The following is a 17525-nucleotide window of genomic DNA, read 5'->3' as shown; positions in this document are numbered from 1 at the left end:
CTGATAAGAATTCATCCTCCCTCACTAGCTTAACTGTTGTGGAACAGTTAGTTCATAAGATCCTGGCAGCTTAAAACAGACTTGTGAATAAGCTCTTGATGTTTAGGAACAATGAGAATTAAGGGGGTTAAGCAGTAGTGATGAGGTTGTTACCACATACCTTTTGTGAATGTCGATATGTAATTTGTCTTCTCTGCTATAGCAGTTTCTCCCAAGTCCTGTTCTTAAGTATACAGTCATACCTCAGTTTAAGTACGCCTCGGTTTGAGTATTTTCAGTTTAAGTACTCCGCGGACCCGTCTGGAACAGATTAATCCACTTTCCATTACTTTCAATGGGAAAGTTCGCTTCAGGTTAAGTACAGACTTCCGGAACCAATTGTGTTTGTAAACCGAGGTACCACTGTATTCCTGTGCTGCTTGGTCATGCTCATGGGGGAAAGTCCAACAAATAGCTGGGTAGAACAGGGAGAATGACCTTACTTCTTTCTACCAACCAGCTGAATACCTACCAAACCTCCACTGCTTTCAAGGAAGCAACGCTTAATTAAACCCAAACAAGGAAACAGCAGCTGGTCACACCCCAGTAGTTATATCCCTGCATTAAACACGGAACAAGTGCACAAACATCTGACAAAAAAAAGCTTTAAAATGGCTAGACTCCTAGCTTGCCTGTGCCTCTGTGCTGCTATCCAAAGCAGCTGAGTAATGGGCACAGGCTAAAAGCTGAAGGCAGACACTTGCAACATAAAGCCAATTATTGACAGGCAGACTTTCAAAACCAGAGACACAATTTGCCTCTAGTGTCTTTTATTCACCCAACTCTATGTGGGATGGAAGTACACCAAGTAAAGACCAGCAAAGAGTTCATTTAAGTTACTTTATTAAGCAGCCAGGGACAAAGTTCCCACCTGCCTTTTTAATTTTTTTTAACACCAACCCTGCACTATACTGTATCCCCAAACACCTACATGACATTCGGTCATCAACAAGCAACCACGAGAGACCTGGAATAAAGTTGAACAAGACAGAACCCCAAGCTGAGCAGGATTGGCTTCCCCCAGCTCCCTCCTGCACTCTGCCTTGAGAGCAACTGCTACCCCAAAAGAGCAGGAGGCGGAGGAAAAGACCCAAACAGCAAGCGGGCCGGGTAGGGGGTGGGGGAGAAGAGAGAGAAAAGAGGGTAGAAGCCCCTCAGTGCCCAGGCCTCCTCTGGCTCTTGGGGAGGACAACTGAAGGAGCAGCCTACATTCACTGCCTGCTACAGCCCAGAGGTGCAGCTCTAAACTGGTAAGGAAGGAAGGAAAGAAGAGGCTGGAGCCTGCTCTCTTCCTAGACCAGGTAGGGGTTTGCTTTTTCCATTTGGCAGGTCAGTTCAGGATCCACAGAGGCCTGCTCTGTGACTACAGTAACTTCCAGCTTCCAAATATTTTGAATGAGAATGGCCTGCTGAAGCTTGCCAAATTCACAGGCTCCCTGCCATCCCCCCAAATGCCTGCTAAAAAGTTATTACATGTAAACAGCCCTTGCCCATCCCTACACCAAATAGCCCTTGTGAACAAGGGAGCGGGGGGGGGGGGGGGAGCCCAAAGGGGAAGTGGGGAAGGAAGAAAGACAAAACGCCAAAGGAGGAAACATCCATACACACACACACCTTGTTCTGTGCTACCCTCCCCCACCATGCCTACCTCCATATACAAATTCACCCTGCCCCACTGTTCCAAATGCAATTTGTTCCTCTTTATATACAAATAATTGAAAAATCATTAAATAGCTCCAAGATATATATATATATCTATATATATATATATATGTATAGTATGTATAAATATAAACAGGGGCATCCAGGGAAACAAGAAACCCCGAAAAGAACCAAGGAAGGCCTGGGCCCCGTTCCCCAGGCAAGCAGGAGTCAGAAAGAGACCCTTCATTGCTGTGGTGGTGGACCAACATTCAGGTGGTGGCTGGAGGCAGACGGAGCATGCAGAAGCCCAGACGAGCGCGCACAGGCCGCATGTAGGGCGGTGTCACTATGGCAACTCTGAGCCTCTAGATTATCATGGGATTTGGCAGTTTCCAGAGCATCTGTCATCACCCCCCCCAAAAGTAGTCTCCTTAGAGCAGCCATCAGAACTATGCGCAAGACTCCTGTGTGGCTCTGATCCAGCCAGAGATAACGCTGGTCCAGTACAAGATGTAGCCACCCATTTTGGAGGGCTATGTGTAGGGTTCCATATATCCAACTTGGGCCCGTCAACCTAACAAGTAGCAGCTCTAAAGTCCAGGCAGAGAAAAGCAGTAAACGGACTGAGGTTGGAAAGGCCTGGCTATTTTGGTGTGCCTGGCTTCTTGGGGGTGCCTGGCTTCTTGGTCTGCCAGAGGTGTCCTTGGATGGTGAAGGCATCCACACTCATGGACATGGTCTTGCTGGGAATCTGCGTGAAGCGCTTACGGTCAGAGCTGTACTTATAGATGCCCTCAATCATGGCCAGAGTGATGGTGCGCGGCCCGTAGCCTGCCAGGCGTGTCAGTTCCTCCGTCTCTGGCGACAGGGTGTACACCGCCCGGAACTGGCAGCTCGAATCACGGAACAGGATGAGGAAGTGATTGGCTTTGCTCTTCTCCACTTCCTAAAATGGAGGGGGGCAGGGAGGAAGATGTATGTAAAACAGGAGTAAGAATCAAGTCGAGGCACATTAGAACATTAGAAATGTCCGCAGAACCAACAACAAACACAGTTCTAAGTTCTTGTGAAACTGAGTGAACCAGCAGCTGTCACACATGATTTTCTTCATCTCCACTGAGGAAAGGGAGACTGTTTTTGCATCAAAGCGTAGGGGGCTCTCCTACCTTCTGCCAGTATGGTTCAACCGCCACTAGGCTCACAGCCAATGAAGGTGACCAAACACCTTTGCACATGGGGTTCTATGATTAACATCTCTCAGTGGTGCAGCCAGTGTGATGCTTTTATGCCGCTATATTCTAACAGCGGAAGGTAAGCCTACACAGACACGTAAAACACTTGGCCTTGCTATAGGCAAACGCCCATAGTTACAGAGCCCATGCGGAGTCAGGAGCTGGAGCCAACATGATGTTCTTCCAAATTCACAGAGATCAGAGGAGGATATCTACATGATGTGCACAGTTCAAGACGAGGGTAAAGGATGCACCTTGCCCAGACCACAGCCATTTAACCACCTGCCATCCCACCCCGTGTAATTGCCCCCTCAGCTTACCTCCAGGATGCGATTTTTCTGGGGTTCATTGACTTTGCCAGCAAGGCAGCAGTGAGATAGTGCATTGTGAATAATGTACTTATTGGACTTGGCACTGGGCTCCTTGTACAGCTTGGGCCCTGCAGAGAGAAGAAGAGTTCAGCAGAGAAGACAGTGCATTTGGAGAAGGGGATCTAGTAGACCCCCTCTGTAGTATCACAGGAGGAAAGCTGGAATTTTCTGGAAGGGAGGACAGACAGCAAGAGGTTTACCCGTGTACTCTGGAATGGAGGCTGGCGAGGAGGCGGTCGACGCGTTCTCCCAGTCACGCTCCCGGTTTTGGTTTGACGGCAATCGGCTGGGGGACATTGGCCCAGAAGGAGATGCAGCTCTGCAAAACAGAAATGCTCACCCTTAATTTCTGCAAGTGCAGCACAAACCCATTTTCCTTGGGCCTAGTACTAGCTAGAAGGCCAACCCAAATCCCACTCACCCTAGAGCACACTGCCAGGGTTTCTGCATTTGCCCTGTGCCCTCCTAATGTGTTAGAGTAACAAGGCGAAGTACTACAAACTCACCGAGAAGACCTCTTGATGGAGAGTGAGTTGCCAGGTTCATTGGCCACCGTAGAAAGTGAGAGAGTCGACTGGGAATACACCTTGCTGAGCTTGCAGCCTAGGAATAGGCAGGCACATGGTCAGGAGTTGGGGGCAAAGTTTACATGGCCACAGCTGTCCCTTTCCTGAACCACGGTCCCTTTGCATTCTAGCGCCACCGTGGCACATGGCAGCTGTGTTTACAAGTTTTCCGCCGCCCTGCAGAGAGTGCCCAGCTCCTCTCCCAACTAGCCACAGCTCTTACCAAGGAGGCCTTTCACGGGGCTGCGCGCTAGGGCAGAGTCGTCACAGAAGACGGTCTTGGGCCGCCCCTTCTTGAGGGCGCGCACAGTGGTGGGCTTCTGCCGCAGCACCTTGTCCAGGTCCTCCATCAGCTTGAGCTGATGGCGCCGCTGGTATTCCAGGCGGGTGAAGTCGCCGCGCCTTGGCCCCACCACTTCCTCCTCTTGCCGGGGCTGCTCCTCTGCCTGCCGCTGTCTGGAGAAGCACAGTCAAGAATACAGCCAGAGGTTAAAAGTGACTACAAGCCCACCAGGCACAGTATCTGCTATTAACCCAAAATTCACCGGGCATTTTGTAGTTATAGGAGGAAGGATTCAACATCATACTAAAGTGTACTGCAGCTCACCAAGTGGGCTGATCCCCTCTCCCCTCTCCAGTTTTAGTGTGCGCAGGGGGGGAAACCCTGCTGTGCAAATGAAAGTCCTTACACAGGTCTTCCACTGATGGGACTCATCAAATGAATTCTGCCCTTAGTTACTCTTTAGGTAAAATGCATTAGTTTTTCATCTGCATTCTGAAACCCCCTCTATGGTTCCTTAATGGGGGCGGGGGTATGGTATCCACAGACAAGCCTCCCAGAACTACTCCTCTTCTCTTGCAATATGAAGCAACAATGGGAGGTGGTTACATTATCAGCTCATGGGTTGTAACAGCCAGGTCCAGTAGGCACAACTGATGCCCAGTGTGCAAACCAAGAACATTCCCTAGAACAAGGTGGGGGGTTGTAGTTCAGCAGTATCTGGAGGGAACCACATTGGCTATTCCTGCTCTAGAATATATCCCCTAGAATCCCCTGCAAATTATTCCCACAATGTCCCAAGACAATGGTTCATCGGGTCAATGTGGGATTGTCAAAATGGTGGTTGGCTCACAAGCATCTGCCAGAGATGGCAGCGATACCACTGCCCTCCATGGCACAAGCAGTGAGGCCCGCTGGGGGAAGGTGCAAGCAACAGATGACACTTTGCCAGGTTATTTCCTTTACTCACACACACCTCTGCTGCCAGCTTAGAAGAAAATCTATGGGTTGGAGGGCCAGCAGGAACTTATTTTGCACTAGACAATTTTGCTCACACGCAAATCTCATTCTAGGCAGCAGGGTTTGTACAGGAGAAAGTCCTTGAAGATGCCACCCCAAGCAGTCAGAGTTCTTTCACTTGGCTCTACATAAGGTGGGCACATTTTGCTCCAGGAAAGATCCAGACACTGTCCTTGGAATAAGTGCAACCAATCTGCATATTATACCCTCATTCTGAATGGCCAGGCCCTGAATCTTGCCCCTTTTGCCATGGAAGATTGAGTGAAAAGGGACCCATTCACACAAAGCCCCACTGTGACATGAGAACCATTTCCATACAATGGGATATCCCAGTGCATCAGAACCAATACAAATATAAATGAAGCAGTAGTTATGGATGTATAAAGCATTACTTGAGTGACCTGATTTCTATAAGTGTCGGTTCTATAAGTGCATGGGAACTGGAGAAACTAAAAAGAACTTGGGGGGGGGGATACTGGAAGCACAAGGCCTTCCACGAAACCAGCAGCACCTACCATGACCATGCCTACAAAGAGGGCCAAGAATGAGGAGGACCCTGTGGCTTCCCCCATCCCAACCTCACCTTGCCTCCTCCTCTTTCTTCTCCTTCTCCGCCTCCTGCCATTGCTTCCTGCGTTTTGCCTCCTCAGTGCGTCGCTGCTGCCTCTCTAGGAAGCTTGCGCGCTTCTGCGCCATTTCCTCCTCAGCCTTCGCCTCATCCTGAACAAACACAGAGTGTCAGTAGAGAGAAAGGGTGGGTGTGTCCTCTAAGATGCAGGATCACTTTTCACTTTCAGGAGTCACACAGCAGCCAGGCCTGTCCTTATGGTTGGCTACAATGACAATTGGATGCTGAACTAGATGAGCCATTGGTCTGAACCAGCAGAGCTTTTAGGTTCTTTTTCTACCCTCCTCTGGACTGGAGCCAACTGCTCTCAACCCCTCTGGAAATGCCACTCCTGTGTGATCCTTGCCCAAAATGGGGTTCCGAGCACCTACAGATAGGATCAGAATCCCAAAGGTAGGTGCTAGAGAGAAGGAAAAAACTTCATGTGATTTATTGATGCCTGGAGGTCCCAGGATTATCGAGCCTCAGAATGAGGTCCAAAAGTGGCAGAAAGCTCAGAAACTGCGGCCACGAACTCCCACCACAAACCCCAAGTCAACCTGGCGGAGGTCATACTGTACATGATCCACACTCCATCCTCTCTTCATTTGAGGCTGAGCTCTGCTTCTGGAGCTCATGCTTATGGTCCTATCTTTGGGCCAGTCCATGATGCTGCAGAGATCTGCATTGCCACTAGAGAGCAGCAGCAGCTGGTGTGATTTAAGGCGGCGCAGGAGAAAAACGCGTCTGAAAAAAGATATTCCCTGACCAACAAGGATCTCAGAAAGATGTCCGTTTTAAGTTGCACACACACACACAGTCTCTTTGTTCAAGCACTTGGATTGAGCAATCCCACCTGCAAATTCTGCATACACTCCTGCCAGTCAAAAGGGGCCCCTTGGAATCCCTGCCCCATTGCAGGCCTCCTACTCCCGTTACCTTGAACCAGCCAAGCAAGAGTGAACCAGCACAACCACCTGAAGCCCAGCCTAGCCCTGGCTGGCTCCAAGGGCCTAGCCATACCCAGCTCCCTCTTGCCCATGCTCCAAAAGCTCTTCTATAGAAAGCGCAGAATGCCCGTCATGAGTGTTAGCGGCCTCAGCTTCAAGCACTTACCTTGAAGTAGAAGCCCATGCCAGCCCGGGACGGCTCAGAGTCTAGGGTCTCAGTGATGGATCCCTCTAGCGAGTCGTCGCCATCTGCATCGTCGTCGTCTTCCTCCTCCCCCTTCAGGCTGGACAAGGGGATTTCAATCAGGCTGCTGCGCCGGTCGCTGGGCGAGGAGACATCACTGGTGCCATCGCCTGAGACACGGCCGTTGCCCCCCTGAGGGGGCACCGAGGCCACAGGCCGCAAGTTCCCCTGGGCCTCCGGTACGGGCAGCTCCTCGTCCTCGGCAAAATGGATGGAGGAGCGGGTCTGCATGTGTACCTGGCTAGGGGAATACTTGCGGAGGTGCGGGAGGGTGTCCACGTTGTGGGGAGGCGTCAGGACCCGTGTGAGGGGAGGCAGCTTCAGCTCCACTGGCCGGGCGTGCCGGGGGCTCTTGGGTGGAGCCGGGGCGGGAGACTTCTTAGGGGTGGGCTGAGGGGAGCGGGACTTGCGGGAAGGGGATGGTGATGGCGAAGAGGAGGACAGCTCCAGGGAGGAGCGGGGAGGAGCCCCCTCACGGCCGGTCCTTGGGGCTGGGATCACCCAGGCCTGCACACTAGGCTTCTTATCCAGCAGGAGGCGCTGCTGCTGATCGCTCAGACGCTGCATGTCCAACTGCAGGGAGCTCAGGGCGGTGTTCAGCTTGGCCACTGCCCGGTTGTAATCGCCCAGGTTCTCGTCCAACGCTCCGCCCTTGGTGATTTCCGGGGAAAAGGTCACCTGCTTGTTGTCTAGGCGGGCCCGAGGGCTTCCGGCCTCCTCCTCAGCCTCCAGCTGGGCAAGCCGCTCCTCGAGAGCAAGGCGGCCATCCTCCGCCTGGCCCTGAGCATCGGGGGCCTTCTGTAGCTGCAGGAAGGCACTCTTGCCCAGGCGCTGGCGGTGCCGGGTGAAGATGGCCTCAATGCGCTTCTTCTGAGCCTCGATGGCCCGGCGTTTCTCCTCCAGCCGCGCCCCCAGCTGGTTCATCTCCGAGCTGAGTGCGGGGCTTTGGGCAGGGCTCTCGTCTGGCGGGACAGGCCCAACCTCAGAGCCCTCGGAGCTGATCCCACTGGACTTGCTGTCTGTCGCTGCTAGCTTCTTCTTGCGCTCCGCAAAGCTGGTCATGCGCACGCCAGAGGCGGATGAAGCTGTGCTGTCAGGTTGCGAGCTCAGCGAACTGACGCATGAGGTGGAGTCATCAGGGCCACCAGGGGCCCGCATGGGCTCCTCGGCGTCTGAGTCTAGGCTGCCATCCTGGGCTGGCTCGGCCCCATTGGGGGGGCCATTGTGGCAGCGGTAAACAGTAGCCATGGGTGCCTTTTCTGGCACAGAAGTTTTTGGTGGCTCCGGAGAGTGCAGGTAAAAGCCATCGGGTGCTCCCTCGGGGAGCAGGCGCTCGCTGCTGTGGATGATCTGCAGGGCCTCCTCAATGGTAGGCAGGTCAGGATAGCCGTCGCTCAGCCCGTTTTCCAGGGCCAGCCCCTCCTGAGCCTTGGTTCCAGCCCCGTGGAGCGGTGTTGTCACTAAGCCATTGGGGGCCTCAACCACGTCAGTGGACCGTGGGCGCGGAGAGCGAGGCAAGGAGGAATAGAGGGCAGGGGCCAGGCTGTCTGAGCTGACAGAGCGCAGCATGCCCACTGGGTTCCCCATCACAATGTCCACGTCGCTGTCCAAGCCAAAGGGGATGCTGAAGGAGACCGCCTGTGACAACGGGTGGCTAGGGAAGCAGAGCAAAGCGATAAGATTAGGAGCAAAAGAAGGACGGACAAGCTGGGACATTCCAAGCCCACCTTCCACACACAACCTGCTGGTACTGCTTCTCACAACTCTCACAACCCAAGTCGGTGGATAAGCAGAGGTCTGGGAAGACGTCCCCTCCTCTGGCCATATTAAATCCAACCCCTGTGCTCCTCACCTGAGCTGCTTCTTGCTCCATGGTTTGCCAAAACCCTCGACATGGGACATGGATGTGGAGTGATGCAGGGAGCCTAAGGACACAAAAAAGGACCCAAATCACAAGAGAGCAGAGGAACAAGAAGATACTGCTGGGTTGTCCTAGAGACTTGGTGGCAGGAGTCAAGGCCCTCAACTCAAGGGATGGGAGGAATCCAAGGAGCCTGCCAGATGTTTCAGACTCCAGCTCCCATCCCTCCCTGACCATACTCCATGCTTGCTGTGGCTGATGGGAGTGACAACCCAAAACATCTGGAGGGCTCCAAGTTAGCCCAGGCTGTCCTTGGGGGACAATATCCTCCATGTCAAAATAAGGAGGAGCAAGTACACAAAAGGAGAGCCACTCTGCTTTGACAAGGATCCTTCACAAAGCATGTGTTTGAAAGGAAACCAAAAGCCCATAAGGGCACGACGTCAGCAGCACAAACTCAGATCACGTCAGATATATCTCAGGCTGTCTAGGGCCATCTCTTGAGGTGAGATGTAGATTAAAACCTGCCTTCTCGGAATTATTTTTCCCCATGATAGGCAAGTTTACACAGCACAATCTTGTGCATGCCTATTGAGAAGCAAAATTCCCCTGAGTTCCAGATGTAAACCAGGAAGGAGGAACCTGCAGCCCTCCAAACATAATTGGACTACAACTCCCATTGTCCTTGGCCTTGGGCCATGCCAGCTGGACCTGATGGGAGTTAGGAGATTCAAAGCACCCAGAAGGGCAGAGCTTTCCCCTCTCTGGTTGCACAGGGTTGCAGCCCTTATTGCCTTAAGAGAGGTTCATTAGAGCTCACCCTTACTCATGCAATGAATCCAGCATACTGCGCCTTTACCAAAGCATCTGAAAGTTGTGCCATCTAAGGCAGGCATAGTATGGCTCTGTTGCTCTTGAGAAATGTGCAGCAGCTGCTGGGTGAAGCTGAACAGCTATCCAGGACCAAGAGCTTTGGAAACCACAGAAACAAGCCCTTGGGGATGCCGACAGTCATGATCATGACGCCTTGAGAAGGACCTCCAAGAGACTTGCATGTGTTTTGCTTAACCTTTCACCCCCAGCAGAACTGAGGGACTTCTTTTCTTCCCCCACAGTTTTATTGGGCAAGGGGGTGGGGTGGGAGAGACTAGACAAAGCAGCAGCACCTTACCTAAAGAACCACAGAGTGGGGACTGCGCCTGCCCTCCAGGCAGCAGTGGGTGGCGGAAGCTGAAAACTGGGGAGCTACTGAGGGAGAAAAGAGATGAGATCAGATTAAGAATATTGCTACAAAACTTGTTGTCACACACAGAGTGGCAGATACTGCTGCACACTGGTTAGGTCTCCAGCCACAATCCTCTGGCAGCACCAACACAGACTGCACTCACACAAGTGAAGTCAGCAGAGGGAAACTGGGTGCTGAAAGCTAGTCCTTTGAGGAAATAGGACTAGTTTGGTGTGGGTTGTTGCATTTGTTTTTTTTAAAGGGGAGGGGTGATAGAAACCCAAGAAGGAATTTGCACAACACTAGAATCACTGCATTACATTATACGTGGAACATGTAGGCACTCTACTAAGTGTTGATTCCGCTCATTCGTTTGGCAAATGAAGTGAACGGACTTGCAGGAACAAGTTCCTTTAATTTGCTGCCTAAAGGCATTCCCATAACTTGCACATGGGAGGAAAGCTGTGCCTACCTTAAAGATGAGAAGCTTGCCCAGTCACACACACCCGCCCACCTGCCCTGCAATTTCTGCTGGCCTGGAGCAATGGGAGAGCAGCTGCTCTGGCCAAGAGTGCTCTACCCTTTACTCCACCAGTGCAACTCAATCCAGGTAAACCACGAAGACTCCCCTGATCAGCAACTACAGCTGATCAGGGGAAGGGAGCACCCGACTCACACACTGGAAGTGCCAGGGATGCAGTTTTCTCCCCAGAGCAAAGGAAGGTCCAACCCTCCTGAAATATAAGGAGGCACTGAGCCACCACAAAACACATAAGGAGCTCTCCCCACCCTGATTGCAGGAATAACTCCTTCCAGATCACGTTTCCCCAAAGACTGTCGAATATTAATATGTGGAGAGGCCCCTAGGCAAGCAGAGAGGGGGAAAGTCAAGTTTTGGCACTTCGGAGTACTAACACATCTGAACAGCAAGTTGCTGAGTGGTGGTGTTGTTTTTTTAAGGAAAGCAAGGACTTTAGGAAAGCAAGGACTCTTATGTCAACAGCACAGAAATCGTGAAGGACCTCAAGGACTCTCCTAGACCTCTGCCAGCTGCAATAGCAACATGGCCTGTACAAAATTGCCCTTTTGAAGAGACAATATTTAGCTATTCCTAAAGGGATTCGGGGTCTTTGAGCATTACTGGGAAAGGCACAGTTAAGCCACCAGCAGTGTACAACTCCCATCATTTCTGACCAGCAGCCACATTGGTTGTTGCTGGTTGGAGTCCAGCCACATTTTGAGAGCCACAGGCTCCTTGCCTGGAGTCCTCTGTCAGCAGCATCATGGCTTGTGGACATGACTCCCGTCTAAGGCTTCCCAACAGTTTTGATTCATACATGGGAGACTGGCTAGCCACGCTGTCAGACAGGGAAGCTAGTTAGCGACAGCAACACACTCAGGCTAAAGCAGCTTCGTTTTAAATGCTGGAACTGGAGCTGACGTGGCAGAATTGCAGGGACCGTCCTCTTGGTGGGTGAAAAGGTAGGGAACTGGTGCCCTGGAGAAGACAATCCCTGGCATCTCCAGGTAGGGCTGGGAGAGGCCCCCTGTCTGAAACTTCAGTTCCCATCATTCCTGATCAGATTCTGATAGCTAGGGATGATGGGAGTTGTAGTCCCAAAACAGCTGGAGACCCAGGTTTGGGAAACCCTGGTGTAGACAATATTGAGAGAGATGGGTCAATGGGGTTCAGCATAAGGCAGTTTCTCATGCTCCTACATCATCATCCATTTACAAAATCCTAGCGCTGGAATGAGGCACCAGAGAGAGAGAGAGAGAGCAGCCCACAAACACCTTCCTTGCAAAGCACAGCATCCAAATCTGACTCCCAGCATGGGCAAGAGAGGGCAAGCCTGGTTTCAGGCTCAAAGTGACGGTGGTGAGAATAGCAGAGGCTCCCTTACCTGCTGTTGTTTGCACTGTTGGGCGTCAGGGAGTCATTCAGCCCAGGGGAATCTGGAAGAGAACAGCCACTTTACTGAACAAGCAGAGAGGGGAAGGGAGCAGAAGGCTCACGCTGAGGATTAAGTCACTAGAAGTTCAGGAAAGGGTGGGAATGCCAACCACGTGTACCAAAGGGCAGGAGAGGAACCTGCTCCCATCTCGGCTCACACAGGAGGCCATTGTTCCAGGGCTGGAGCATGCCAGCTCCCAGCAGCCCATGCCTCTGCTCCACTTACTCAATGGAACAACTGATTTAGGGCAGCGGGGAAAGTGTGACAGTGATAGGCTGCTATCAAATACCTGTGTTGCATGTGTGCACAGACAGGCTTTATAGCCCAGCCTTTACTTTTCCTTATTTTTCAGGCATGCAACTTACCACCCGATGTACAGAACGCACAATGGGAATTAAAGGTATATTTTCATGCAGCAAGACCAGAAAAGCGTTTGCAACATCAAAACGCAAACTTTCCAGGAAGGGCCAAGGTTTTAACTAGTATTTGGAAAAGCCGTGAATGCTGGTCAAGATAAAGCCAAGGCAAGCACAAATCTAAATCCTGCAAAAGGATCAATTGATGCTCCACAGACAGAATAATGTTTGTTCAATTAATCAGACCAAAGTGACTATAAGGTGTGAAACAAACAGACCAGTCACCTTTGGTTTATACCACATAACATGGGAGGCATATGCTGTACCCTCTTTCCATCTCCCCCTTAAAAGGGAGGGAGGACCTGATCACCAATTATCTAGTCCAAAATATTGTACAAACTGTAACAGACAATGTGTGCAAGACAAATTTCCTAAGGCTTTAAGAGAAGCTTTTCGTTTTCAAAATTAACAAAAAGCAGGCGTGTGGGCCCCAGATTTGCAAAATGTCTGAAAAGCATGCAACTAGTAATAATGTCTTCAGAAACAATTAGATACAGCTGCAATTAAGATGTTCTGCACTTCTTCCTTTCTCTCCCCATGTCGACTACGCTCCCTCCTCTACTCTAATTATCCCACCAGTATTCCATATACTTCAAAAATCCTAATTCTCACGTTCACAAGATACAATTTTTTTGCCATATATGCTACAATTATTAAATGGGGTGGGTGTAAGTTATTGGGGGGGGAGGTTGTTTGGGTTTTTCTGCCTGCTCACACACAATGGAAATTATCAGCACATAGTATATCGAATACAAGAGCCTGCCCATAATGAATGTACTGACAAGTATCTTGCAAAACAGCACAGCTATGAAGGCTGGAAATGGACTGCCTCACAGGAGTGAGTTAGTTGCTGCTCAAGCTAACTGCTACCACTAAGGTATGGAGGGTGGGGGGAGCCATACCTTAGACTCCAGCATCCTTAGCATCTTCAGGTAGGTCAGGGGGAAAGGCTCTGGGTCTGAAACCCCAGAGAGCCACTACCAGCCAGTTTACACACAACAAGGAGTAAGCAGAAGCAGTGGGAGCCCCCGAACCTGGGCAGCTTCCTGCCACCTTCTTACCTTGAAGTCCAGGCAGCTCCTTTGGGTGCACAAAGTCAGGCTTAAGCACCTCAAAGCACAGGAACAACTCTGCCAGGAACACCCCGATGTTTATCTGGGGATGAAGGGCAATGAGTTAGCCAAATAGTCTGAGGAGGAAGCAGCCTTCATCCCCCTCCCTTAGCCAGAGTTAGGTCCAGAGAACAAGGGGGAGGAGAGGACCTAGTCTCTGCTCCACCATCTCCATCTGCAGGTAGCACTCCTGAGAAGAATTCTTCCTGGTGCCTAAAATGTCTCTCTCCTGATCCACCGCAATCCCCGCCCCTCAGCATCGCCCTGCCACCCACTGCAGAAGGGCCTCATTGTTCTTGCACGATCAGCCTCCAATTAGTGCAGCCGGAGGCCCCAGCCAAACCTCATTAGGGCCAAGGCAGGCTGGACGCTCAGACCAAACACTAATCCCCACTTGCTCCACATGAGCAGCCACACAGGGCACGGAACTAGGCTTCCTTCTGCCATGCCAGGGCTCCTTCCAAGCAGCTCCTCAGCCCTGAAGCTCTGCAGGGCTTCCCTTACTGCAGCCAGGACAGCCATGTTTTCCTCTCTAGAGGTACAAAGGCACCACCCCCTGCCCAGTCCCAGCACTCACCCTCAGCATAGGCGGCATGTACAGCAGGTCCTCCAAGGAGAGGAAGCAGGAGCCACCCAAATAGTCCGCAGAGAAGCCCTGGATCAGCTGCAGGTTGTACAGGCTGTCTGCCACCGACATGGTCTCCTTCAGGCACACGTCTACCGGGCAAGGGAAGTGCAAAACAGCCGTCAGCGTGTGGGGCACATGCGTGTGCACACACACACACGTGCAAGTGGAAGCGATGCACACACAATGGCTGCAAGCTCCAAGCAGCTGCCCCATCCCTCGACCCCCAGGACCCAGAGCACCGACTCACCCTCGAGGCGCAAAATCTGGGGGCAGTAGTAGTGGATGGTGGCAGCAATGGCGCCCCCGCTGGCCAGGTCCTTCATGCCAGTGATGGCAGGGAAGCAGGGAGTCTGCTTGGGCAGCGCCTTGTCCTTCCGATAGCGGATCTGTGCAGGGCAGAAACACAGGAGGAAGTCAACACAGCAACGGAAGGAGCTGGTCCCCACACGAGGGCCACTTGAAAAAGCTTGAAGAATGCACCCCCTGCCTCCTCTTGGTCCAGGGCCTCACACCCTAAGCTCCTCCATGCCACCCTCAACTTCACCACCATGCAGAAGCCCTCATGGAATTCTTCCTGGGAATACCCAGGGGGTGAAGAACCAGCCAAGATTAACACCCTCTTTCCCACCCCAAGAATGTGTGTGCACAAAATATGATACCTCCCCCACCCCACCCCAATACCAACAGCAGAGTGCATGCTGGGAGGGAGGCAAAGGATATAAAGCGCGGGGGGGGGGGGCAAGCGAGTCCCTCGAAGGCACAAGTCCCTCTGTGTCAGCCAAGAAGGAGAAAAGCAGGAGGGAAGTGAGGAGGAAGCAGCCAGCCTAGGAGGAGAAAAGGAGACACTCTCCCTTCTGTAGCAGCTCTGAGTAACCCCAAAGACCAGCTGCCAGCTCCCCTCACTCTCCCCAACACACAAATGTTCCAAGGGGAGGTTCTGGCCTAGTACTAGGTCCAGTTGGCTGCAGCGCCACAATGGCCGTCGGGGAGGCTAAATGGGGGGGGGGATCTGCCCTGGGTAGGAGAGAAGACAGAGGAACCAGCAAGTCGGTCCTGCTAAGTAACTGCATTTCCCACTCCAAGGAAACATGCTTGTCCTCACCCCAGGACACAGCAGACAAGACAACAAAAGGCAGCCCCCACACCAGAGACACACACAGAGCAGGGCAGGCCGTGCGCAGACATTGCACAGGGCAAAAGAAGGAGGGAGGGGGTGCACAGACAGACAAACAGGCACAGACACCCAGCAGGCCAGCAAAAAATAAAAAAGGGTAGGAAGAAAAAAAAAGAGAGAGGCAAATGGGGCACCTCCATTCCTGCTGCAATGAGCTGGAGGGAGGTTTCAGAGGGAAAGGGCCATATCCCTGGGGGCGGGAAAGAGTTGGCCGTAGGCAGCAAGCTCTGGAGACCAGCTTGACAGATGTTCCACCCCTTCCTCCACCACTCACCCTGCTGAAGCCAGGAATTAATAGAGCAAGCCTTCCCCCCCAACTGCCAGCCCAGGAAAGACCCCAAAGAAACCAAGGGAGGAAGTGGTCACCTGGCCCCAGAGGCCAAAACAGGTCAACTCTTGACACAGCAGGAGTTTTGGTGGGCAGTGGTGGTAATGAAAGGGTTTGTGCTGTTGGCTGCACCCACATCTTTCCCTTCCTGACACCTTAACAGCTCTAGAGAGTGTGGGCGGCCCCACACTAAACGTCCTAAAATAGAACAAAAACCAGAGTGTCTAACAAAAACAAGAAATGCAACCCAGGATTTCTGCAGGCTCTGGAAAGGCGAGGGGCTGATTGTGAGCAACGAGATGAGGCTAACTCCCAAGAACTGCCGGCAAATGGCAGATCTCTTGTGGGCATTGGGGGGAGCCCTTGGAGGCAGCTGTTGGTTGCTCTGAAGGTGGAGGGAGGAGGACCCTGGAAAATGTCCACAGTGGAGGGGGAAGCTCGCCTCTCCAAGCCCCAGGCAAGTCAATAGCTTGTGGGGCAGGGGAGAAAGGTGGCCCAGGCCCATTGCAGCAGGAACGGCCCGAAGTCCTAGAAAACAGCAACCCGGGTGGATGGCAAGGTGGTGCAGGCGGGCGGTGAGAGGCACGCGCCGACGGATACATTACCACAGGAGGCTTATTCCCCGACTCCTTCAAACAAAAAGCGATGGCATGCTGGATGCAATAGCAAAGAAAAGAGAGAGCCTGATCAATGCACCCGCAAGGAGGGAGGAGGAGGGAGGAAAGGGCTGCTGCTTCTGCCTTGCAAGGCTGGGGAACGGGGTATGGGTAGGGGGCTGCAGGGAAGGCCTAGCCAAGGCCTAGCTTTCTGCCTGGAGTGATTAAAGCCTCCCCAGCATGCACCTGGGGCTCCCGAGAGAGCCCTCTCTCCCTTCCGGAGCACCCCATACTCCTGAACACTAAACGCAATCTAGGCCTAAGTTCGGACTAATCCGCACTCTCGGCTGCACTGAGTACAGCTGGGCAGCAAGCAAATGGCAGGCAGGGGAGAGGGGGGACAGAAGGCAACACAGAAGGGGGGAATAAAGGAATGTCATGTAACTAGCATGCTGTTCCTACTTGGCAGCTCCAGGCATGAGCTGCCCTGCTCTGGCTGTCTCTTAACCCCTCTGCACAAATGAAAATCGGGGCTTCTCGGTTGATCTCTGAGGCAGTCCCTCTTGCCTGTCCGTTAGACCCCAGGGCACCTGTAACCCCAAGGAGGTTGCGTTATTCAGGGCAGGAAGAAGAGATCCGTTAAGCACCCACCGCCACCGCCAGAACCCAACCCTCATGTGCCCCAACACGCGGAGCTAAGAGAGAGCAAAGCAGGAGCGGGTTGCAGAGGGAAGGGAGATGAGAACAAAGGATGCTGGGATATACCAGCATCCCAGCAGCTGGTGTCTCATGTGGGAACACGCCTCCTCCTCCTCCTCCCAGGACAGGGTCCCCTCTGCCCTCAAAGTCTCCCAAAATTTCAGCCAGGTGCCCATCCCACAGGGAGCAGGGCAATGTCGTCCCCTCAGCCTTTTCCTCAAGGGGAGCCCTCACTGAAACAAACAAACACACACACACTCAGGGATCTCTGCTCCAAGGTCCTAAATCCCCAGCATCCTTTGCTCTGGGTCCCCCTGGCATGCAGCGCAGGAGCCAAAAGCAGCAGGGAGATAATAAGTAAAGCCACCCACTTACAGGAACCAGTTTCCAGTACCACCTTGTGGGACACTGAAGCAGAGGAAAAGATGCAGAAAAAGACAACTCTGTCACATAACACACCGTGACGGTATCGCACTCGCAGCACAGAAAGCCGGAGAGGCAGCTTGGGCTGGGATGAGGCCTCATCGTTGGGCCCATCGGGAACATGAACGGGGCAGCTTCTCAGGCAGGCAACCCGC

The 17525-nt window shown here is 52.6% G+C and overlaps 1 protein-coding gene across 7 annotated transcripts in view; it reads right to left on the bottom strand.

Annotated features, from left to right (window-relative positions):
• Positions 1 to 865: 865 nt before the first annotated feature.
• Positions 866 to 17525, bottom strand: part of CAMSAP3 (calmodulin regulated spectrin associated protein family member 3) — a 47537-nt gene continuing 30877 nt past the window's right edge. The window contains exons 5-19 of one of the 7 annotated variants that reach the window (XM_088663117.1): positions 17323 to 17355; positions 16258 to 16305; positions 14398 to 14536; positions 14100 to 14239; positions 13472 to 13565; positions 11944 to 11995; positions 9986 to 10062; positions 8806 to 8878; positions 6876 to 8607; positions 5736 to 5872; positions 4076 to 4308; positions 3793 to 3889; positions 3487 to 3605; positions 3236 to 3354; positions 868 to 2629 (exon numbers count right to left, since the gene is read on the bottom strand). In XM_088663117.1, coding sequence (XP_088519243.1) covers positions 2327 to 2629; positions 3236 to 3354; positions 3487 to 3605; positions 3793 to 3889; positions 4076 to 4308; positions 5736 to 5872; positions 6876 to 8607; positions 8806 to 8878; positions 9986 to 10062; positions 11944 to 11995; positions 13472 to 13565; positions 14100 to 14239; positions 14398 to 14536; positions 16258 to 16305; positions 17323 to 17355 — 3396 coding nt within the window. In that variant the 3' untranslated portion in view covers positions 868 to 2326. Of the gene's footprint in view, positions 2630 to 3235; positions 3355 to 3486; positions 3606 to 3792; positions 3890 to 4075; positions 4309 to 5735; positions 5873 to 6875; positions 8608 to 8805; positions 8879 to 9985; positions 10063 to 11943; positions 11996 to 13471; positions 13566 to 14099; positions 14240 to 14397; positions 14537 to 16257; positions 16306 to 17322; positions 17356 to 17525 lie in introns of all 7 variants that reach the window. The other 6 variants (XM_088663118.1, XM_088663116.1, XM_088663115.1 and 3 more) reach the window with 6 other exon arrangements.

Source organism: Zootoca vivipara, chromosome 2 (genome assembly GCF_965207765.1).
Source record: "Zootoca vivipara chromosome 2, rZooViv2.hap1.1, whole genome shotgun sequence".
Lineage (NCBI taxonomy): Eukaryota > Metazoa > Chordata > Lepidosauria > Squamata > Lacertidae > Zootoca > Zootoca vivipara.
Note: the sequence above shows the minus strand (reverse complement) of the source record. Positions and strands in the feature narration are given on the sequence as shown.